Source organism: Lepidothrix coronata, unplaced genomic scaffold (assembly GCF_001604755.1).
Source record: "Lepidothrix coronata isolate B3197 unplaced genomic scaffold, Lepidothrix_coronata-1.0 Scaffold3, whole genome shotgun sequence".
NCBI classification, from domain to species: domain Eukaryota; kingdom Metazoa; phylum Chordata; class Aves; order Passeriformes; family Pipridae; genus Lepidothrix; species Lepidothrix coronata.
In genome coordinates this window covers 3521353-3546146 of record NW_016690183.1, presented here as the reverse complement: position 1 = coordinate 3546146, position 24794 = coordinate 3521353, and the positions used below count along the sequence as shown (strand labels likewise).

The following is a 24794-nucleotide window of genomic DNA, read 5'->3' as shown; positions in this document are numbered from 1 at the left end:
AGTGTCTGGAGTAATGATTGTCTTAATAGACTGTCCATCTGTCTTCTATTGCTTTTCCACAAATACAGATGCATGTGCAGTGGAGAAATGAAGGTGCTGAAACAAAAATCCAAAGAAGTGATGAAATGTGAGATCTGCTGCTATTTTATGATTGAGGAGTGACTACAGGCTCCCCTGTTTGTTCCTGTTGGGAGGAGGGCGAATGAACCACTGCTCTCAACAGGTGACTGATTCCTAGGGATACTGGGATGAAGGAGAGCAGTGAGGATTTGGCTGGAGAAAGGCAGCCTTACCTTTCTCGAGCAGGTGTGCTGCCTGCATTCTGCTGGAAAGTGTCATCAGCATAATGCCAACTGTTGTATTCAGGGCAGTCCTATCTCATCAGTGTTCACTGGTTGTGAGAAACTGTGGGTAAACTGATGGGATTTTATTCTTTGATTTTTCTATGGGATCTTTAGGTAACTGTTCAGAAATCATGGGACTTTTGCTGTGCACTTCAAGTAAGACTAGGGAGAAGAAGTAGAGAAGTAACAGAAGTAACAATGAGTAAACTTAACAGAAAAGATTGAGAGGCTGCATTCCTCTCAGTTGGGTGTACTTTTTTTTCCCTTATTTTTCCTGTAATTTATTTTTGAAGCAATCTTACAGAAATAGATATATGGCTTAGTTTTGCAAAGGTTTCTGTTTTTTTAACTGGGCCTCAGCCTTTTCATGAAGACTTCTTTTCTTCATCTTCATCTTCATGGCTAGGTTTTGCGAATGAAGATTTGGGAAAGGCTGTATCCACATTTGTTACAAGCACGCTGGTGGCTAATAAGGCCAATACGAGACAGACATGTCCAATTGCAAAAGGCACAGCAGAAGGACTCCTTAGGTGGTATATTCTGCAAGACACAATTCTTTCTGCGTTGCCTTTTCTCCTCGAGAGTGATCCTGTGTGCTTTCTCAAAAGCATCAGCAGCGTTACACATAGTGTGTCTCCAGGCCTCCCGATTTGAGGCCAGATTAGACCAGTTATGATGATCAATATGGCCAAGGCTGAGATGTTGTTTCAGGGAGTCCTTGTATCTTTTCTTCGGGGCTCCTCTCTTGTGGCAGCCGGTGGCAAGTTCACCATAGAGCAAGATCTTACGGAGGCGGTGGTCCTTCATCCTGGAGACGTGTCCTGCCCATCGCAGCTGTGTTCTCAGCAACATGGCCTCAATACTTGTGATTGCTGCTTGTTCTAGAACAGATATGTTAGTCACATAATCTGACCAGTGGATGTTTAGGATTGTACAGAGGCAGCATTGATGGAAGCGTTCTAGGTGACGCAGGTGATGGCGGCAGATGACCCATGATTCAGAACCATACAAAAGAGTAGACGGCACAATGGCTTCGTAAATATTGATCTTGGTACTTTTCTTCAAGTGTTTATTATGCCATACTCTTTTATGGATGTGCTGGTTTAAAGGTAAACCAGCAGGGGAAAATGAACTCAACCCAAAAGAGAGATTATAAGTCAGAATAACAATTTAATAAAATAATACGATAAGTACGATTATACAGACAAACAATTGGTTTTAACCCACAAAACCCAAATGTATAACCCAGCACCCTGGGGCATGAACAGAGTGGTGTTTGTTGGGCCCCCTGAGTCCAAAGTAAAGGAAGAGGGGGGAAAACCTGTTCGTGAGAGTGCTGTTGCAGTCTGGTCAAAAGTGGTGATTGCAGTCCGGTCGAGGGTGGTGGTCTCAGTCTGGTTGAGAGTGGTGGTCTGCAGTCTTCCTCTGGATCCCACGAGTGTTAAAAACGTCCCAAGACTCCAAGATTATATATGCTCCAGTTCAGGCAGGAATACCCAGTACCTCCCTCAGGGCGGGAGGTTCCTCAATGGGCGTGAGGACAAAAACACCCTCCTATCTCGCAGGCCTCTTAACACCTAGTTTATAGCCTGATGAGTCAGGCTGCTCTGGGCAGAGGGTGCAAATAGTCTACTGACAGCAGTTTCTGGGAAATGGCATGGAAGGCTATAGAATACACAGTTTTGGCTTGCACCCATCCAGTGATGAATTGATCCCAGCTGTTCTAACTAGGACAATGGAGTTTTCCGAGAGCACTGTATGCCTTTGCTAACCTGTTGTCTATCTCTCCGTCAGTCTTACTGTCTGAGGAGATGAGGCTACCTAGGTAATTAAACTGCTGGACTGATTTGAGCTCTGATTGGCCAATGGTGATATGGGGATGATGGAAGACTTCTTGAGGTACAGATTGATAGAGAACTTCTGTCTTCTTTAAGCTGACTTCCAGACCAAAGAGCTCAGCAGCGTCTGCAAAGCAGGATGTTAAACGCTGCAGAGCTGCTTCTGTGTGGGCGACAAGGGTGGCATCATCAGCATAAAGCAGCTCCCGGACAAGATGATTTAAGGTCTTAGTGTGGGCCTTCAGTCGCCTTAGGTTGAATAGGCTTCCATCAGTACGGTATCGAATGTAGATACCGTCCTGATCATCGAGATCTGCCGTGGCCCTTTGGAGCATCATGCTGAAAAAGATTGTGAATAGAGTTGGTTCGAGAACACAGCCTTCTTTCACACCATTGGTAATTAGAAAGGGCTCAGAAAGTGCATCACCATATCTGACTTGGCCGTGCTGATCCTCGTGAAGTGAGATGATCATTTTAAGGAACTTGGGGGGACAACCTAAACGTTCCAAAATCTGCCATAGACCTTTTCTGCTCCACAGTATCGAAAGCCTTGGTGAGGTCAACAAAGGTTACATAGAGACCTTTGTTCTGTTCCCTATACTTCTCTTGCAGTTGTCTGAGAACAAACACCATGTCTGTGGTACTCCTGTTGGCTCTGAAACCGCACTGACTTTCAGGTAGAATTCCTTCTACTATAGCGGGTATTAGTCTGTTCAAGAGTATTCTTGCCAGGATTTTACCAACAATGGAGAGCAGAGTAATACCACGGTAATTTGAACTGTCTGATTTATCTCCTTTTTTCCTGTACAAAGTGATGATGACTGCATCACGAAGGTCTGATGGTAGTTCGCCTAGTTCCCAACAGCGCACCACAAACTCGTGAAATTTAGCATGGAGTGCAAGGCCCCCATGTTTCCAGATTTCAGGTGGAATTCCATCAACCCCAGCTGCCTTGCCAGTTTTTACCTGCTGTATGGCCTTGAGGGTTTCTCCCAAAGTGGGGCAATATCCAAATCATTCTTCACTGGCTGTTGTGTGATGGACTGAATTGTTGAGTCTTGAACTACACGGCTAGTACTGAAGAGAGTCTGAAAGTGTTCAGACCAACAATTCAGAATGGAGGTTTTATCTGTCAGATGTGTTTGACCATCTGCGCTGAGTAGGGGGCTTTGAACCTGGTATGTAGGCCCATATGCTATTTTCAAGGCCTCATAGAATCCTCTGTGATCACCTGTATCTGCGCATAATTGAGTTTTCTCAGCTAGATTGATCCACCACTTGTTCTGGATGTCATGGAGTTTCTGTTGGAGCTTGCTGCATGCAAGACGAAAGGCTGTTTTTCTTACGTGACAGGAAGGCTGAGCAAGATGTGCTTTGTGAGCAGTTCTCTTCTTCCTCAACAAATCCTGGATCTCTTGATTGTTTTCATCAAACCAGTCCTTGTTCTTCTTGAAGGAGAACCCTAAGGTTTCTTCAGAGGGCTGCTGGATACTGTTTTTAATATGGTGCCAAATTGTTTTAGGAGAGGAATCTGTAGAATCTATGGAATGGTTTTCGAGCCTAGTTTGAAGGTTTGCCTGGAATCTGTCTCTCACTGTGGCTGATTGGAGATTGTTAACTTGGAGTCTCCTCCTTGGGATACTGCCCCTTTTTGGTTTGAACTTAAGATTGAAGTTAAGTTTGCAGCGCACAAGTCGATGATCTGTTTGGCATTCTGCACTGGGCATCACGCGGGTGTGATGGACATCGCGGACATCCCTCCATCGTATCAAGACATAATCAATGAGATGCCAATGCTTAGATCTGGGATGCATCCAGGTTGTCTTCAGACTATTTTTCTGTTGGAAGCTAGTATTAGTGATGGTGAGTTGTTGCTCCGCACAGAATTCTAGCAGAAGTCGACCATTATCGTTGCCGTTTCCAACACCATGCTTGCCTAATACTCCTTTCCAGGCTTCAAAGTTCTTACCTACTCTGGCGTTGAAATCACCAAGGATAACGATCTTATCACCTGTAGGCATCTTTTGGGTAAGGTGGTGCAGGTCAGCGTAAAATATATCTTTTTCTGCAGGGTCAACTTGGAGAGTTGGGGTATATATAATAAAGAGGACAACGTGTTGCTTGTTGTGTAGTGGAAGGCGTAGGGAGATAATGCAGTCAGAGTGACCTGTTGGCAGATTTTCGAGTTTAGGAACAATGGAGTTTTTGATCATGAAGCCTACTCCCGAGAGATGCCTTTTGGTTCTAGGTTCACCGGACCAAAAGAGTGTGTAACTGGCGCCATGTTCTCTGAGGCTGCCTTCCTTGTGAAGGTGAACTTCACTGAGAGCAGCAATGTCGATGTTAAGACGAGCCAGTTCATGGGCAATTAGGGCAGAACGATGCTCAGGATGTCCGCTATCCGCAGAATCAAGCATGGTTCTGATGTTCTAACATGCTGGAGTTAATTTAGGTACACCTTTGGAGGCAGGTGCATGCCTTTGTCTTTTGATCTTTGTGCGACCGCATTGGAAGAAGATGCCTTTTGGCCTGTGGTTAACCAACCGGGTGAAGGTGGAGATGAGTTTTGTTTAGGCCACCTTTTCTAGACCCCTCTCTGAGTGGAGCAAGCAGTGCTGTCCTTGAGAAGGCCGCTTGGTCATTCAGGGTGCTGCCCCAAGAGACTGTCATCTCCGGTCAGTCTCAAATGACCAAAATCCTGACCTGCCTGTATGCAGGGTTGGGTCTGTGGCTTCCAGTGCACTTTTCACCTGCCGTTTTGACTCTCGCCCGTTGCTACAGGGCTTTGTGAATGTGTAAAGCCTTCAAGCCTGTGCAATGGATTTTTTAGGTGAGATGCAGTATGCGCGGAACTGAACTCACCCTTTAATCCTGAGGTTCATCTGCCGGGGCCAAGCGAGCTTGGACGGTGGCAGCGAGGTCCTCAGGGCGTAGGTTTAATTAGAGTGACCTTCTTTTAGATGGATGGCCTTACAGGGCTAAGCAAGCACCATCTGCCTGGGTTTGGGAATTAGAGTTATCCTTCTCCTAGGATGGTTGCCAGAGGGCTAGTGAGCCCATCCTGCCCATGTGCATATTTTATATGTGACCCTTTGGTTTTGACCTGTCTGGCATGGGAGACCCTGCCGATGGCATGTACCGTTGCCAGCATAGCTCACAACCTCATAGGGATACAGAGGCTTCCTCCCCACTGAGACCCCACGGCCCGTCAGACCCCCTCCCCCATCCCCAAACTGGACTGGCAAACCTCTGTGCGCTCCAAAGATCCTCTTCTCTTCTCCCCTCGTCTGGGGCAGCCTGCTAGATCCCCCCCCTTCCTCCTCTCCCTTCTCCCCCTTCCCTCCGCTCCTTTCCCCCCTCCCCCCAGCCTCCCCCAAATTGGACTGGCAAACCTCTGTGCACTCCGAAGATCCTCCCCTCTACTCCTCTCTTCTGGTGTGGCGGCCGCTGGGAGCCTGCCCTTATTTGATTTTTCTTTTGTACATCACCTGTAGGCATTTCCCTAGCCTATAAGAGGTGGTGAAATACCTATTCTGCTAATTACACTGCTGGCCCCTCCCTTCATGTATTTAAAATAATAGTCATAAGCATTATATCATCCAGTGGATTTAAAGCTGCCTTGGAGAGTAGAGGAATATACAAAGAGAATCCTAGGAAATTGCAGTATTGGTTGGTAAGTTAGAGAGAAGATAGGGAAAAGGGATCATACTTGTATGACCACAGATGGGAAATGAACAAAAGATATTTTTGCTTTATGTGATTCTGCTGCTGTAGTAAGAGGCTGTGTAAAATTCAGCAGGAGTAGAGTCTTGACATAGGGCTTTGTATGTATGTTTATAATACATAAATAATTCCATTTTAGCTGGAATATGATATGGATTGTTAGAAGTTTTGGAGATGGAGAAATAATGTACAAACAAGTTTTGGAGATGGAGGAATAATGTATAAACAGGTTTTGGCTTTTTTTTCCCCTTAACTTAGAGTAACACCTGGAATTAATGATTTACTTTTTAAAGTCTAATAATTTTTGTGCAGTTTTGTATTTTCTCAAAAAGATTACTTAGTCACTGGCTGGATGACTTTGTAGGAAACCAGTTCTGTAGAAGTAATAAATAATCATCTAAGTGCCTTTTTCTTGGTTTGGTTTGTTTTTAATGGAGCATATATGTGTGTGAATATAGTTACATACTTTTCTTGAAGATCAGTTGGAAAGGTTCGATTTTAAAGTATTTCCTTGATTATTTGGTAAAAGATCTAAGCCCTCTGACTACCTCTTTAAAGAATGAACTGTTATCGCAGTTTGCAAGTCAGAAGAGCGGAGTTAAAATAAACAAATATTGCTTGGGTCTGTTATTCATTAGATAATTAATTGCTATGATATGATCTGGTATTTGGGAACAACATTGTGAATGCCTGTTCCATAGGTGTAATGAACCGGTGTTAAATCTCTGTCACGGAGGAATTGCTGTATCAGTATTGCCAAAACCAAAGTTGTGCATCTTGTCTGCTTTAATCTGTATTGACTTAATTTAAATCTGGAGAATGCTTTTTGTGTAAACTGCTTTTCCCTTCTCCAAGTATTATGTGTCTCAGAAGTCTTTGACAGAGTTGCTGTGAATTTTGCATCTGTTTGCCTGTTGCTACCTAATGAAAATGATCAACGATAAGTAGTATTTGAAATTCATCATAGCCAGGGATGCCCTTGTAAGTCTTCAGGCAGTCTGCAGTGTTATATTGATGCAAGTCCGGGAGAAACTTCAGCTTCATTAGATTTCTGTGTACCACAGAGAGCATAGCATGGCAAAATATTTCCAGCGTAATTTTCATAACACTATCAGTTGAGACCAGAAATAATTATAGCCTTTTTCTTGGGCAAAACCTGAGTCTGTAGCCTGTGATTCTGCACTGTTTTCTTCCAGTTTTTGCTCCTAACAGTTATATGCACTTTAGATTCCAGTCTTGAGCCTCATGAAAGTAGCATTGCTTGCTGCCTGCTGTGGTTGCTTTTATTTTCTCCCCCTGCCCCCATACGTTCCACATAGTGGAATGTACCTAAAATGAACAAAAGGGAACAAAAAATGCATGTATTTTAATGCAGATGCAGAGGCTCAATTGCAGAATATTTCCTAAATGCCATGGAGGAAAATTACATTTGATGTTTACATTACAAATTAAATGGACAGATTGATGAGTTGATCAACTGATATTAAGACCTACTTACACAAAACTCCAGTATTCTAAACAGTGAGTTCTCATGACAGTTGTCTTTCTTTGGAACAGTTTAAGCATCAGAGTTCACAAAGAAGTGTTTGAGAGGTAGGAAATAAGGAGAAGCAGGCCTAACTACAGAATAAACGTTTAGTGAAGTTTATCCATTAATTTCTTCAAAAGTGCAAGCTCTGCAAAACTCATTTTCAAGGAGTTGCAGACATGTCCAAGAAGTTAGACTCTGTAGGGAAGAAGAGAGGATAAAATAAAATGAAAATTCTGTTTTTCGTAAATCTACAAAGCATTGAAACTGCAGCAACTAGTGGAGATGATGGCATTGCTGATTTTTTTTTTTTTTTTACCTAGAAGAGGCTGTGGACATGAGGGACTCTTAGCTCTTTGGGCACAATGCCTGAACCGTGTATGGCACAGAACCTCCTTGTGTTGGATTAGTGAAGTTACCTGGATGTAATGATACTTTTTCTTCCTTCCTAGACCTCTGTCTCTTCAAAAACTTCTGTATTTTCAAAGGCAAACCCCTCAATCATGACAGAGATTTTTCAAAACTAATAAAGTTGATCTGTTTGCCATCAAGTATGTGGATATATAATTCTGGAGTTCGGCTGTTCTTTTTTTTAAAATATAAATCATATGTCTTACAACATCTTTCAGTTTAATCTGAAGTAACATATTGCAAATGCCAGCAGTTGGAGATACAGGGAAATTTGTGATTTTGGTTTCTGCAGTGAGTGATTGAAGTGTCTAATGAAGCACTGTAATTACAATTCAGTTTTATTTCTCAAGTGTTTTATCCCCTGCTTGAGCCTTTCAAGGATGTGGACTATTAGATTATTTCTCTTACTAATTTCTGCTGATTAATACACTTCACTAGTGGAAAGATCCTGAGAGTCCAGACTAAGGCTTATTCCTTCAGCCCCTGTAATTTCTACCATATTGTTTATGGAAGTATGTGAATTATCTTGGTTTTACGCTGTGGGTAAGACCAGTGGTACTTCCTGAAGCTATTCTTAAGATTAGGCTGACTGTGCATCCCCACTGGGGATGGCCTCTGAGCCGCTAGCCTGCTCAGTGTGGTCAATTACTGCCATTTGTGTTCCTCAGGGCTTCTTTGGCATTTTGGGTAGGCCCATGTGGAGGTAGTACTTAGAAGGTGACATTCATTTTTATGGCTGTTCTTGTACCTATTGTGGCACTGTGTTGTAGTTATGTTTGGAGACAGTAAACATTTTGCCTAGAGCTGCATGTTGAGTTGCTTAAAGCCACAAAGAAATCCCATGATACCTCATTGCCACATTACCTTGTGTGTTGCCCACACACTGGGAAACTTTCTTATCAGACGTATGGATGGAAGTTGGGTGCTGCGGTGGTCTGGCTTGGCTGTGGAGGGACAGCTTTCTGCTACTAGACACTTGCGCTGCTAAAGCTCAGCACAGGTGTTAGTGTTAAATGCAGGCCTGTTTGCAGTACTGACTGTAAAAAAAGTAAGGTGCAAATGTGAAATGAAAATGAAGAATATGAAGAGACATTTGGAGATTTTCATGGTCTGGTGAAATGTATTTTTGTTTTTGAATAGGTAACTGATATTTTAAAAAAATCTGTCAGTGAAAATGAATGTTGTTACATGCCTTCCAGAGGAGATAATGGCTGTCATAGGCTTTTGGTAGACTCCTCTGTTTTGTTGTCTAAATGTTACCTAAATGTTTCCAAATTTATAGAAGCCATTGCATATATGATACTGACTTTTTGAGTTCCGTCCCCAGTTAGAAATTTCTTTATTGCATTGTATTTTAACATGATATTTCAGCTGCTGTGACACTGTGGAAATAATGTTAGTTTAAACTAGTGTATATTTCTTATGCAGGAAAGAAGAGATTTTAAAACTAGTGATCTGTGCCAAAGTCAGCTTACATGGATGCTTTCCATTTATTGACCAAGACATTATTAAGACATCCCAACCTACCTTCTGCACCAGATGAGTTAAATTTGCTACTGTGATAGAGCATTACTTAGGATATTTTTAACTAGTTTTACCTGAACCAGTGCTAGTTTTTATGTAGATAAGACCTTAGGTTGGAAGACTGTTGGGTCATATCGTAGACTCTATTCCATATTTCCTCTTAAAAGGTAAGTCATAGAGTGAGTTCTGAAATGACAATAAAAATGAATTGTCTGTGTCCTGATATGCAAGAGGTTCCTCACATTCTGTTGTTTCCTACTCTTGAAAGTAAAAAGCTCATGTTGTTGAACAAGAGCAAGGATGAGCGATAGAGTGCAAGCACTAAATATACTACTAAATATAATATGACAAATTATATTAGATGTACTACTAAATATTACTACTGCTATATTTATACATGTATTATAAATGTATATTTATATACATACTATACATGTACTACTGTTATATTTATTTTAGAATTATTTATATTTCACTTAAAAGTATAACTCAAAAGCTGAGTGATGGTCTGATGTTATTCTTCTTGCTTCCAGCCTCAGGAAACAGCTTCAAGGTCTCATACCTTCAAAAACAAGTCTTTTAAAAAATCTAGAATCTGTGGAATCTGCAAACAAGTAATTGACAGCCAAGGAATTTCTTGCAGAGGTGAGTAATGTGTGATGTGGTGTTTACTTTCTTGCTGTGTAAAGGAAATTAGTTCTATATTGATGTTAAAATTTCTAGCAATCCATGTTTCTGGAGTTCCCCCTGGACTAAGCATGTATTACCTTGGTTTATTTCCTTCCTTTTGTATGATAATGTTCCCTGCTTTTGTCAGGCAATAGGTTGCTGTACTAGGTAATTAGGCTTGTATAATCACGTGCTTTTAGTACTGTGCTATTCAGACAGGTTCCAGAATAAGGCAGTGCCTGTGGAGGCTCTGTGAGGAGCATGTGAGTGATGTGTACACGGTGGGTGACAGATGCCTCTGGAATTCAGTCTCCAAATGAGGAAGTGTGTGACCCTCTTTCCCTGAGGCATGTTTTATCTACATTAATTTGCAAAAAATCACAAGATCAGCTGTGTATTTATTTAATTTTTCCAGTTGTATTATGCTCTGTCTAATCCTTAGTCGTTCAGTCTGATCACTCGCAAAAAGAATAAAGATCTGGATATACAGACTAGAGACTTTCTGCCCCTAGCATTGCTTCCTGCTCCTTACTACTGTTTTCCCTCAGTCTTCTCCCTTGCTGTGTAGAACTGAGCCTACTTCTCCATGGGATACCTGTGATGAAATTAAATATTGGGAAAGCTCAACAGGTACTTTCTGCATGTTGTTCAGGGATAGGGCTTTTGATCCCCTGTGCTAGTTCTGCCTGGTTAATATTCAACTCCAGTTATTCCATGTTAATGAAACAGTTTCTTTACTTGCTGTATGTATAGTTTGCTTCCTAGAATGCAAATGCTATTGTCTCTTCATGTAAAATGTAGTGGATATTTCACTGAGAGATGTTTGCACCAACTTCCGGTTCTGGTTGGATCTCCTTCTCCCACCTTTTCCCTCCCATATTCTTCAGACACCTTAGGGTCCCTCCGAGGGTTTGAGAGGGAGGTGAAAGATTTGGATGTGGACGGAATGTAACCATTACCTGAGGTACGGTGCAGACTTTACAGATGAACAGCTATGTATTCAGCATTATAGTTATCATCACAGGAGTGGTAGTTATGTATGCATTTCTTTAACATATTTCTTCTGTCTGTCCTTCTGAAGGTTGGTTCTTAGGATTTACTTGTTTTCAGTTTAGCAGAAATAGTATTTATGGAAGGAAGCCTGCTTAGTGAAGGAACTGCCTTAAGAACTTCTTGATCCGGTTCAGTGTAAAAAGCACTGTACCAGAAGAGAATCAGTGCTTTGAATCATGGAATCATTTAGGGTAGAGAAGACTTTAAGATCATTGAGTCCAACCACTAACCCATCACTTCCAAGTACACCACTAAACCATGTCCCTAACTGCCACATCTATGTGTCTTTTAAATGCCTTGGGGAATGGTGTCTCAACCACTTTCCTCCAACCCTGGTCCTTCACACACACTCTCCATTCAAACACATTCATGTCTGTGGTACATCTGTGTCTATATCTAAGTCAGTCTGGGATAATTTTCTCTAGGTTTCTGGGTGCAATTTTCAGAAGGAGCCCCTTGATACTATCACATAGCCCCTTTTGTTGATGTAAGCACCAGGCAGACCCACTGTTCTTTGCTCTTGTTACATTTTGGTTGTTGATTGTTTGATGCTTATCTGTGAGATGGGAGCAAACAGGAGTTGCACAGTGAAGTGATGATTCCAAGTAGTTTCAATTTAATAAGAACCCATTTGTATTTTAACTTACAACATGGACTTCATAAAGAAGAGTTCTGGAAAAGCTGGAACTGAAAGTTGCCTCTTTCTTTGCCAGCACTGCAGTACTTGAAATGTACGCTAGTACCGTGAAACTCTGTTAATATGAAGAAAAATAAACTAGCTGTTTTGGAGTCAAATACTGGTGCTATTGGTAAATTTCCCCTGATGTTGCTGAATGAAAGTGTGCAAATCGGCATTGCAGGAAAGGGGGGCAGGGAGGGGAGAAAAAAAGCCTTTAGTTAAGAAGAAATAAAGTTTGTTTATTAATGAGAAAAATCTTGCTTTTTAACAGTTTTTTCTCAGAAAATAACAGCTCTTTGTACAGGCTGCAGTTTCCTTTCAGTCTGTGTCTTATCAGTTAAAGGAAATTTACATGTGAGAGAATTGAGGGAGGGGAGAACTCCAGATTGGTCAGTATGTAGTATTTGCTGTTTATCTAGCAATGAATCATTGACTTGTAAGGAAAAAAAAAGCTATAACTAGGTGTTGTATTGGTTAGACAAGCTTTCATTAGTATGTGGCAGACATTTTTGGGATGTGTTTTTTAGCCCTGTCTTGCAAAATGTGTCCTTTTCTGGTACCAAGGTCTAAATGCAGTTTCTAAAAGCTTACTGTGAACAATGAACGATTGAATGAAGGGTACCCTTGAATGATGATATCCCTTTGTCCTTGTGTACTTCAGTCCACCTCAGTAAAGCGTACTCAGTTACAGTTTTTCAGCAAAAACAGTGGCATAAATCAAAGATAGATTTGAAGAAGGGGAAGCTCGTGGCTGTTTCTCTGCCTGGTAAGCATGTTTGTTGCTGGACAATGTCTTTGATGCAGATTCTCATTATGAAGTAAGGACAAACAGCTGTTGATTGATTTCTACCATACCTGCACATTTTGCAGTAAACCGTGGACCACATGACTCCCCATATCTCTTCAGCACTACTCAAACTTGAATGGATTTGAACTCTGGTTTGATCTTCCCTGAAGTACAGTTCAGTTTAATTCAAGGCCAAGCAGATAATACATACTAATGGCGCATATTTATATAGTTAGTGAAAGGCCTGCAATGTTACAGAAGTATTTTGATTTTATTTTTTATTTATTTTATATTTTATATATGTAAAATAGATGTTCAAAATTTTCTATTTTACTTTATTTTCCCTTGCTTTTTTTCGTGGTTGTGTTGTGATTGAATGATTGTTAGTGTAGAACAGAGATCTTCTTAGGTTCTTTGAATCTCTAGAAAGTACTTTTCTGGCAATTAAAAAAACTAGAGACCAGATCTGGGAAATTTGAGTAGTTTTAAATAATATAGTATTATTTCGTAGCTTTTAGAGCATTGATGTGATGAGTGAAATAAGTATGAAAACTTGAAGCACAGTACAGATGTCTTTTGATGAAATTCTTCTCACCTCCAATTGACTATTAAGTGACCTAGTTTAGGTGCTGCTAATGAGGCTTTACATGCAATACAAAGTATTCCATAAACTAAATTTTGAACTTAAAGCAGTTAATGGTTCTTTGAATGAACTGAGTATCTTTTTGTTAATCTAACTGGTCTATGAATGTCTTGGCTGTGGAAATATATGTTGGAATGATCCCAGTAAGAGTTCTTATAGAATTTTAGTTTCTAATTTTTTTTGTGTTTTCCCGAAAGCCTTTTTTCCTTGATGGTTTGACTACATAAGAGCTTTGCTTTCTTCCTTTGAAATCATGTATATGTATGTATATATATGAAACTTTCATACTTTGAATCACGTATAAATGTTAGCCCAAGAGGTGTTAAATTATGTTGGCATGTGCTGTTAGCTATATTGTTAGCAGAGGAACGCTTACCATGCTATTATGGGCAAGCTGAGTGTAACAAAGAATACAATTCACCTTCTTTACTATGATAAGTTATTATACATCTGTATAATAACTTCTGGGTTGTAAGTTGTGTTAACATATGATTTCATGCAATTGTTAATTGGCTTACAGTAAATAAGTCCTGAACTGTTTCATTGAGCATGAAGTGCTAGTAGAAACTATATTTTCTCATCAAATTACAATATCTGTGTATAATCAAGAGCTTCCAGATGCTTAAAGATCATAGGTCAGGATTTGAAGAGACAATTGTAGCTGTTTTTCTCTAAGAGGTTTGGTATTTTCCTCTGAAATTCACCTACTCATTTGTGACTGTGCTTGTGGTTGGGTAGTGATCCACTTAAAGTCTCATTTTGGGTTAGCTGGAGTTACCCAATACAAAAAGACCTCTGTATTTAATCAAATTTTTTTGCTTCTGGCAAGTCAGAATACATTTTTACATTAAGATTCACTTGGAGCCGACAAATTGTTTGGGCATACCATGTGTGTAAATATATGCATATTTAATCTTATATAATTATATTGCAGGTGGTTTTATATACTCTGTTTTTCAATAAGTGCTAAGTTCAGTGATAACATATGAGCATCTTAATAATGTGCAAAGCATGTCTCTTTTTACAGGCAGACAAATTAGAAAGCTAGAAATGCCAAAGGAATTTGTATCATGCTTGGGCCAGTGGCGTTACACTTGGCTCTAAATGGCAAAGCATGTAGTGAGGAAGAGGCGTTTGTGTTACTCCGGTTTCCATGGAGTGATGAAATAAGATCCTATATTACTGGGCACTTACATGGGTGTATTATGAGATCTATCAATCTATTGATTTTATAATACATATTATACATATGAACCCCATGTAAATTCAACAGAATGAAACCATCTTATAGTTAATTATGGCAATAGACATTGGTTAATTAACCATAAGATCATTAATGATGGCCACAGGCATACCCATCTAATCATGTTAATCTTACAGTGTGGGACATCTTTGAGAGGATGAAAAGATTGTCATCAAATTAAAAGGGGTTTTCGTCATATCACTCTTTGCTTTCTGCGTATTGTTTGTATGTATGCTTACATGTTTTTTTTGAGCAATGATCCAGCAAATCATATTGCCTTCTGTGGGACTGTTTTAAGACAGCTTTAAAATAATTGCTTCAGTTAATAGTTTAAAGATTTACAATGATGAATCTCTTGTATGTGTGGTTCAGACTTGTCAAGGAACAGCAGAATACAAACCAGAAAACCATACTATTTTTCTAACTGCTGATTACCTCGAAGTTTAAATCAGGACATGCAGGCTATAGGACCAAAGAGCATGGTTTGTTTTGTCCCTAGAGCAGATTAATAGCTCACAGCTGCAGTGAACTCCAAGGAAGAGAGGTTACGAGTTGGTCAAGCAAGGCTGAGTTAGGTAGGGACCCACGCTCTTGCTATAAAATTTCAGTTGACTGTCACCTTGTTTGTCAAAGTCATCTGGGAGGATATCCAAGGGAGACTGCATGAATTGTTGTAGTTACAGGAGAGAAATCTTTTTAGTACTCCTTCAGAAATGGGTGGATGTTGACCCAGACATGAGTGGTGCAGAGTGTCCTGTTCTGGGAAGGAGGAGACTGAAAAAAGAAATGTGGACTGTAGCCCATCTGTGGCCTGTGAGGTCAGCTCCTCTTCTCTAGACAAAAGGTGTGCACAGTAAACAGCAAGTTCCACTAGATTAGTAAAACGTACTCTAATTAACAGAGCTGTACAAGGTATGCATTTATATTTCAGTGCAGAGCTTAGTGAAAGATGGAAGCTATGTGCATTATGGAAGTTATGTGCATAACAGCAGCAAAGACATGAAAGGGAAGGATGAATAAAGACTTACTGGAGCATAAGAGATACAAAAGAAGCCACTGTAATTAGTAAGGAGTACACAAGTGGTACATAAGCATCCTGGCTGAACACAGCTCTCTCTGGAGCTAAGAGAGATAGTAAAATTGACAACCTCAGTGGGAACTGGGGGAGGGGGGAGGAGTTTTGACAGAAATCTCTAAGGTAAGTTTCTACTAATTTAAAAATAAAAAATACACAAGGCAAAGACCTCTAGTGGAATGTTTAATGTTCACAGCTGGTAGATGATGTTTCAGAAAATTGTCTGTATTGAAAACACGAGTTCCCTATTTGTTTACCTCAGGAGGACCAACTTAATCATGCCAGAATTTGATCTATGGTTATAAAATTTATTTTAAAGTTAAGGTTTAAATCTCAGAGTTCTCTAAAAAGCTGCAGCTTCTGTTCATTTCAGCTAATAAATAAAAAAAAAAAGTAAATGTGATCCTGTGTGCTTTCCACCTCGCAATTTTTGACAGGAAAGCCAGGGACTGCTGTTTGATCTGGTACTCCTGCAATTTTGTAAGCTTAGCCCACTTGAAGAGAACCTAAAATTCCTAATAGTAAATTAAAGTTAGAATTACCTGCTCTAACATGCAAATTTGAAATGAAATGCTACCATCATTAGAGTGTACAATTTGAATGTGATGAACTTGGTATGCCATGGGGTGAGAGTAATCTCAGTGTAAATCTTGATGCATTTGGCTTAAAGTTCACCCTTCTAATTGGCTTCAAAACAAGGGGTGGGGCTGGGGGAACAACTACTATGGGAGACAGGAGTAATGTATAGGAAGATAAAGTTTAAATAAAGAAAAGATGAGTGAAGAGAACTGTTGTAACACTGGAGAGTTTGCTCCAGTACATGAAGAAAGCTACAAACAACTCAGTTTAGGCACATTCTGGATCTGAACCCTGTAAATAGGTAAGAGTTGTTAACAGTTAAGTAGTTGTTAACTGATTTTGAACAGCATTCCTATCTATTGTCATTAATGAGATTTAAAAAATACCCTTAGAAAACGTGCCTACAGCTGTGTAAGTACTTAAGGATCATACTGATGATCTCCTTTGCATAGCCTATATTATTTTTTCTTCTGGTAATGGTCTTTGTCACTTATATTTTCCATAGGAGCTTAAGAACATCTGCGAATCAGAACTTCAGGCCCACTAGGTCTTATCCACAAAATAAGTTTCCTAGCAATATCAGATTTCTTACTTATTTTGGAGATTGCCCATTTTAAGCTGATATCCTATTTTTCTTTGATCCTTGTTCTGAGCATGATTCATACAGGTTGTTTTCAAGATCCATCACAGATGTGCAGACTCTTGACATCTTACAGTTCTTGCACTGTCTGCAACTGAAGATGAGAAAAACCTGGAGAAAGTCTAGCCATTTTTTTGTTTTCATATGGGTTGCTGGCATGTAAGCTGTAGTCTGGTTGAAATAGTTTTGTGGATGAAATGTTGCAACATGGGGTTATCTGTTTAGCTGGAGGGAGGAGGTAAAAAAATAACCTTTGGTTCTAAACTGGTTTAAGGTTTAATAATTTCCTACCTAACTGGTAGGTGCAGCTTAAATAGATGGGAGAAATTTGCTGTATGAGTACTTTATTTTTAAAATTGTGAAAACATTTTCATTTTTGGTAATATTCTGCCTTTGTAACAGCATCTGTAAGAAATTCAAAACCAAACACCACACACAAACAAAACAAACAAAAAAAGGCCCCCAACCAAGGACTTTTCAGGATGAAGTTAAAATGATAAAAGTTAGACTATACATTCCACGGGGGGGTGGGGGGATGGGAAGAAAAAAACCCAGACAGAAAAAACACCCCAAACCCTACCCTTTGATGGTCAAGATTTTTCTACAAGACAAGAAGAAAGTGGGAGTAAAGAAAGAGAGGTGCTATTGCAGCACTAGTGCCAAAATATTTTTCTCTTAAGATTTTCCACTGCTGTTGTCAGTAACAACAAGTAGAATATTTTTTCTGTGGGAAGGCTCGTTCACAACACTCTTTACTGTATAGCCACTCCAAGTAAAAAAATGCTGAAGCTTTGCGCAGATTTCCCATAACTGTCTGTTAGCCTTCATCTTCAAAAACTATATTTGCAGTCACTGTCATGAAGTACTAGGAGCAATATTCAGATGAAGAGACAATGGCTGGCTGAATCTAAAAAAAGAACAAAAGAAAATCTAGAAAAATGTTTTGAGGCATAGGAAGTGCACCAGCAGATGTTGCTGGAGTGTGTCTGTTAGACTTGTGAAATCCTTGGCATGTAACTCTGATAACTTCTTAAAAATAGAAGTGTTTACTTTTGCATCTAAAGCCCAGTATTTCCAGCTAGGGTACTCTTCCCTCATCCCCTGCACAAAGGGGTGGGGTAAGAGTCACACAAAACTGCTTCACATAAAATTGCATGCCAATTTATATTTAATGCTGCAAATAATTTCCGTTTGTCTGGTTTTCATACTGCTTTCCTTTTGACCTTTTTCTTAAGTCGAATTGTTGCAAAGCTGGTAGGAACAGGTCAGCAGGAAAGTGTGTGTTGGTGCAAGTTTATTTCTAACAATCTGATCACAGTATTATTAAACACTCGTTGAAATAAAAATAGCGGGCAAGCTGCATATGTTGCAACATTTCATCCACAAAACCATTTCAACCAGACTACGGTAGCCAGCAGCCATTTAAGAGATTTTGGTCATATATGGCTTTCTGTACCAAGCTCTGCCTGGAGACCCTGTTGTGATGGCCTTACTATGCATTTGCAGAAACCAAATTAAGATTTTTTAACAAAAAAACCCCCATCTTTTCTTCAGAGCCAATGACAGACCTGATATTTTGTGCAAAACATTTCCTGCAGGCCTGAGATACTGATCAGTAGTGGTAGCACTAGCCTACATACTAAAATTGCTAGGCTTTACCACTACTGCAATGGTCTGATACCTATCTTACCTGGTATTAAGAGAGAAGACTGGAACTGGGAGCTATAAAAACTAAGTCTTAATTACACAAGTCTTTTTATATGCTTGGTTTAGATTACATTTTGTTGTGGATCTTCAAGGACTCTTCTATTACTGTCAAAAAATAGGTGTAATAGCATCTGTCTGTTTTGGGAAGCTGCATTGGAGGTGCTGAGGGAAAGAAAGCATCTTTTAAACATCTAAGCCTGTGACTCGGTATCCCAACTTGTTTTGTCACCAGGAAGTTAAAAATTAATATCGAGTCTATGCTTTCGGGGCAAGTGATTTTTCTTAGAGATTAGAAAGGTATTAAACTGGGTTACATCTCTTAGATTCTCTATTTGTATGCAAGTTTCTGCCCCAAGAGGATTCCTGAATTAGCTTGTTTCTACCCTTGCCGTACACAGTTGTTTAAAAACAAACACAGAAAAACCCACTATGGAGAATCACTCGATAACAGCTGTGGTTAAGTGCAAGGTTGTCCTTATAACCAGCCATGTTTTAATACTCACTGCATGTGCAGTGTGACAGAATGTTTGTATGGAATATATGAAATATATTGCCATACCATATGACCATTAAATGCTAAAATCTGTCAAGGTGCATAGCCTTTACCACACAGAGCAAAAGTTAAACTCTTTGTCCTGTTAAATCATAAATCATGCTGTGGTTAGTGAAGTAGTTTCTTACTTTACAAATACATTGCTATGGGTTTTCAAAGAGCATCTTACATGCAAGAATGTAAAAAGCAGAACTTTGATTTCACAAAAATTTTGGAACTTAAGTCTGAAAACAATGACTCACCATGTTTGTCCTTCTCTCTTTAACCTGACAGCAATATTGGTAACTTACAGGAGTGTACTGGTTTAAAGGTAAACCAACAGGGGAAATGAATCCAACTCAAAACAGAGATTATAAATCAGAATAACAATTTAATAAAAATAATACAATAAATACAATTATAAAGACAAACAATTGGTTTTAACCCACCAAACCCAAATGTATAACCCAGCACTCTGGGGCATGAACAGAGTGGTGTTCGTTGGGCCCCCTGAGTCCAAAGTAAAAGGAGAAGTAAAACCTGTTGGTGAGAGTGCTGTTGCAGTCTGGTCGAGAGTGGTGGTCACAGTCCTTCTCTGGATCCCACGAGTGGTACCGAAGTCCCAAGACCCCAAGATTATATATCCTCAGATTCGGGCAGGAATGCCCAGTACCTCCCTCAGGGCAGGGAGTTCCACAATGGGTGTGAGGACAGGAGCATCCTCCTATGTCACAGGCCTCTTAACACCTGGTTTATAGCCTGAGGAGTCAGGCGTGCTCTGGGCAGATGGTGTAAATGGTCTATTGATAACAGTTTCTGGGAAATGGCATGGAAGGCTATAGAATACACAGTTTTGGGTTACACCCATATAGTGATGAACTGGTCCCAGCTGTTCAAACTAGGACAAGGAGTTAACACATCTTCATTTTGATGCAAAGAAATGTCTTTTTTTTCTTTTTTTGTTTTCTTCACCCCCCCCCCCCCTTTCTCCTCCTTTTAAGAAAATGGATTCTTGGATCTATTGTTTAGGAGCTGTTTTGAAGTATAGTAAATTGACTAAATATGGCTTGGTCTCTGTTTTATTACCAGACAGCTTGGGACAGTTGTTCTTGGAACTGGTGCCAAAATCCTTGAACACAAATTTGGAAAGTATGGTATTTGCAAGAGCTGATGTGTGGGATGCAGAAGTTCAGCTGAAGAACTGAAGTAGCCTTGTAGAGTGTGACATTGATTAAATCCTCTGGACTGTTTTGGGCACATTTTAGAATTTGAATATACTTAGGCTACAGTCTTGAGGAGAGCTGAGTGCTATTTCACTTATGAGCTTTACCTGAAGAATGCCAGTTTTCAGTAGAAGATGCTTGTTGAGATCTTTTAAACGTAAGTTGTATGTATTTTCCTTAGCATACTAACAGCACATCAGTTGTTCAGTTATTCATATGCTTTTGCACTGCATGTTTGTTGCACTGAAAAGACATGTGTTGCACGATTATGATATAATACTGCTTTTTTGGCCTTAGAAATTTTCAGAAAGTGCATCTCTAATATTTAAGGCTTTTCATTAAAAAAAAGCTGGCATATTGAACCATGATTCAGTCTCTCTGGCAATCTGGTAGTGATTGAAATAGTTTCTCTCTTTGCAAGTACTGTAAATGCCTGGGCTGAGATAAAACCAGCATTGGACTGAAGTGTTGCAATCATCCAGGTAAGACAGTTCTGTGATGTAGTAGAATTCATCGTAGCTTTAGCACAATGAATTCTAAATAATGAAATATCAAGCAAATTGATTTCTCTCTGTGGATAACTGTTGAATTTGCTAGTGTTGCTGAAGGGATCTCTCACTGTTCTTGATGGTAGCAGCTATAGCAGAGAAACCCATATGAATTGAATTGTAAAAGGATGTGCCTGGAAAGACAACAGTGCTTCTCTCCAATACTCATCTGTACTCAAATACTGGACTGCTGCAGCCTTGCCCTTATTCCATTCACTCTTTCTTAGTGTGCCCATATGCTTCCTCATACCCAATTCATATTATTTTCTTAATATCTCCTTCCCTTTCAAATGCTGCGGATACTTCTCCCTCCTTCCTCCCCCCCGTGATCTCCTTTTGGAGTGCTTATTTCCATCCAGTTTAATTATAATCAGCTTTATTGGATATTGAAGAAGAAAAGGTAATGACTTAATCTAATCCATACAAGTGCTGGATTTAGATATGAATAGATGTTTCTGTATGCTGAGGAGGAGTAAAGCAGTCTTTGTGAATGAATCAGATCTCTATGCTCAGAACGTAATAGATTTGAACACCTGAAAAAAAGTACACGGTTTGTTTCAGTCAGAGAGATTTGCCTGATGTTTTTGACTGATTACCTCTTGAGGCTTTAGTCTTTGTTTTGTTTGAATCTCATGTAATGTAATGGCCAGTCTTCGCGAGCGAAGATTTGGGAAAGGTCATTAACCCTTCGAGCCTGCGCAGTGGATTTTTTAGGTGAGACACAGCGTGCGCTGAACTGAGCCCACCCTTTAATCCTGAGGTTCACCTGCTGGGGCCAAGCACGCTTGGACAGTGGCAGTGAGGGTCTCAGAACGTAGGTTTGTTTAGAGTGACCTTCTCTTAGATGGATTGCCTGTGAAACTCGGACAGTGGCAGTGAGGGTCTCAGAACGTAGGTTTGTTTAGAGTGACCTTCTCTTAGATGGATTGCCACACAGGGCTGACGAACTCCATCTGCCCGGGGGGGCCGGGAATCGAACCCGGGTCGCAGCGGTGAGAGTCCTGCACCTTAACCACTAGACCACCAGAGGCTATAGCAATATAGTTTTGTTTGTGTTTTCCCTTTAATTATGTATGGAGTTCGTATGATCTATTTCTGTGTTGCTTATGAGTTTGAATGAGGTGCTTCTTCAAGGCTGAATCTTGATGTTGCTATCCAGGCTAAGCTCACGTCTGACTTGAGTGATTTCTTTCCAAAAAAGACAGTAAGTGCTGTTGTGTTTCACAAGAGCAGAAAACACTGACTTTACTTGTTATGTGGAAGCTGAAAAAACTCAATGCTTGCATTTACTGTTATTGACATCTTTAATAGAGATTTTGTGTTTTGTTGGTGACATTTGTGATTTGGTTTTGCATGAAGCAGTAGCAATATCATGGAAGTTTTTCATGGAATGAAATCTATTTTTTGTATTTCATCTTGCCTCCCAGAAGTCTAGGTTTAAGCATCAGTAAAGAACATGAAAACCTTGCCTGTAATATTAGGGTTTTCTTACAGATTTACTGTTTTATTCTTTTTTTGTGAGTGTTTGTCTCAAAGTAGCTTATAGAATAAACATATAATATGCATATTTTTAGAACATATTAGCCTTTTGCAAAGTTAAAGCTAATCATGCTGATTTAAAATATGGATTCTACTAGACAGTTTTGGTATGTCAAATCACTTAATGAATTTAGTTATTTATTCCATATGTCACACAAGAAAATGAAGCTTTTTATTATGGATTAAAAGCTGTCTTCTATTTGCTTTAAGGTGATAGCATTTGTAAGTGGTGTGTGGGTATAGATCATTATCAGTGATAATAGTTAGAGTAGTGTATTTGCATCAAAGCTAATAAATTTTTAGAATAAAGACAACTGATCCTGTGAAGCACTCTGAACAAAGAACTTGTTCCTAACTTGTACGTGGGGAAAATAAGTGAACATAGCATGAACAAAACTGAATAGAAGATGGGTCAGTAATCCTTACTTTTTTTTTTCCCTGAGAAGTGACTGCAGCATAAGGGTTTTTCATTCAGCAGTTAATGCACTTGAATCTGAAATGAGTTTTTGCTGACCTCACACCTTGATAGTTGTATCTTTCCTGTTGGGTCAGGCTGTATATCTTCCTCTTGGTAGAAACATCAAGAAACAAGCATGACTTTCAGCTTCAGTGGTCTAAGGTTAGGCTGCAGTTAATTTTCCAGTTAAACCTCTGTGGTATTCTGTAGCTTACTGATCTTGGAGACTGAATAAGTAAATTTTTCCTGAATTTAAAATTTAGTAAGTTTAGCTCATGGTAGCCCAAAGGGTAGACATTGCATGGAAATAAAGGAAATTTCAGAGTAAAGAAGGAAGTGCATATAAATGGAAAAAAAATTAAAACCAGGCTGTGTCAGATTCTAGCTATTGTGCTGCTGTGTCATAGTTACATTGCTGCTCATCTGGCTGCTTTTTAAGTTAAGTGGTGTTTTCTGAATCTAAACTTGCTGCTACAATTAATCCTTTCCTGTTCTTACAGGAATTTAAAAAACCTCAAGTGCTTATGTCTTGGAAGTAATGTTTGCAACACTGTATTACCTGAATATCACATTATGAAATTATATTCTGGCCAGTCATAGTTGCCTGTGAGTTGAAGTCAACCTGTTTTTCTTAGGTCTCTGGAGCTGCTGATATGACTAAGATTCACAGGTTACTCTGGGAACAATTTCATCTTACTGTTGGTGTTATTTAAGTGGTAACACTTCCAGCACATGTGAAGCTGTAAAAGTAAGTGTCAAGACAATCAGCTCATGACGTTTAACCAGACCCCCAAATCTTCGTTCGCGAAGCCTTGCCATGATGATGATGATGTTATCAGAAGCTGATAGAATGCACAAATCTGATAATGCTGCTGTAGTTTAACTAATCTTTCAGGAATGGGTGAAAACTAAATGAATTTCTTTTTTTAGTTTAGTTTTGTTTTGAAGTATATAAATACTTTTATATATACAGATTTGAGTTTGGCCTGATCTCTTGTAGAAAGCTGATTTAAAGAAAGGAGAGGAGACAATCCACATACTCTTTTACTCATATATTCTGTTTATTTTTGTTTTAGTTTGCAAATATGCCTGCCACAGGAAATGTGAAGAAAAGGTAAGTGTACTTACTGGCCTCCCTTTCTGCTGTTGATCCTATGTATTCACAGTTGAGACTACAAAATCTGTATCAACTAATAAAGAATAAGATGATTATTAAATCAGATGCCTATCTGAGATATTGTTCTTACCATTAATAAAAAAAAGGTCCCTATGTAGTCAAAACATTTGCAGCAGTGGTTGAATTTCTCATTCTCCCACAGGAGGACGTGTTTTCAGTTGAAAACAGCAAGTTAAGTGGGTGAAATACAAATCACACAGTTCTGCCAGAAAATAAAAAAAAATATATGAGTGAATAAGGTGTATATAGGTATCCATGCACACCTATATATTTTTACAGTGCCCCTCTAGGTGTTTCAGAGTGTATGTGTATAAACACACCTATATATGTAGATATTAAAATTTGTACAGCAACAGAGATTTATAGGCAAACTTTTGGCATTGGGATATAAAAAGCATATTATTACTTTTCAGCAATTGCTGTAGATTCCCCTCAGTTCAGTTTCATTACTAGATTTTTATTACTTTTAAAAATCTTCAAGTTCCTTTCACACAAGTTGAAATCAGTATTTCCATGGTCTCAGGTGACTTAGAGTTTCCCCTTGCTAGATTTGTGTAAATTAGAGGCATTTACAGAGCGTTGCAGTCTAAATCTAGGAGTCTTGGAGGGCTTTATTTTACCGGAAGCACTTTAATGGGGTAATATTCCCTTCTTTTAACTTAAACGTTTGATTAGTACTTGCTATCTGTAAAGGCAGCGTTTGTTATAGTTAGAGAGCACTGAGCTTCTGGACACCACAGATCTAGTCCTATTACCTGTGTTGTTGACTTGATGTTTGGCCTTATGCAAGGATTTGTTTTGTTCAATGCTTCCAAGAAATATAACTAAATTCAAGAGAAGACCTCTACTTGTGAAGGACTTAGAGATTTTTTTCA

General features: G+C 39.4%; 1 protein-coding gene across 1 annotated transcript in view; it reads left to right on the top strand.

The window, feature by feature from the left end:
• TNS3 (tensin 3) overlaps window positions 1-24794 on the top strand; it is a 185766-nt gene that overhangs the window by 20438 nt on the left and 140534 nt on the right. Inside the window, exons 3-4 of the mRNA XM_017820129.1 lie at window positions 9902-10013; window positions 23819-23856. Coding sequence (XP_017675618.1) covers window positions 9902-10013; window positions 23819-23856 — 150 coding nt within the window. The remainder of the gene's footprint in view (window positions 1-9901; window positions 10014-23818; window positions 23857-24794) is intronic.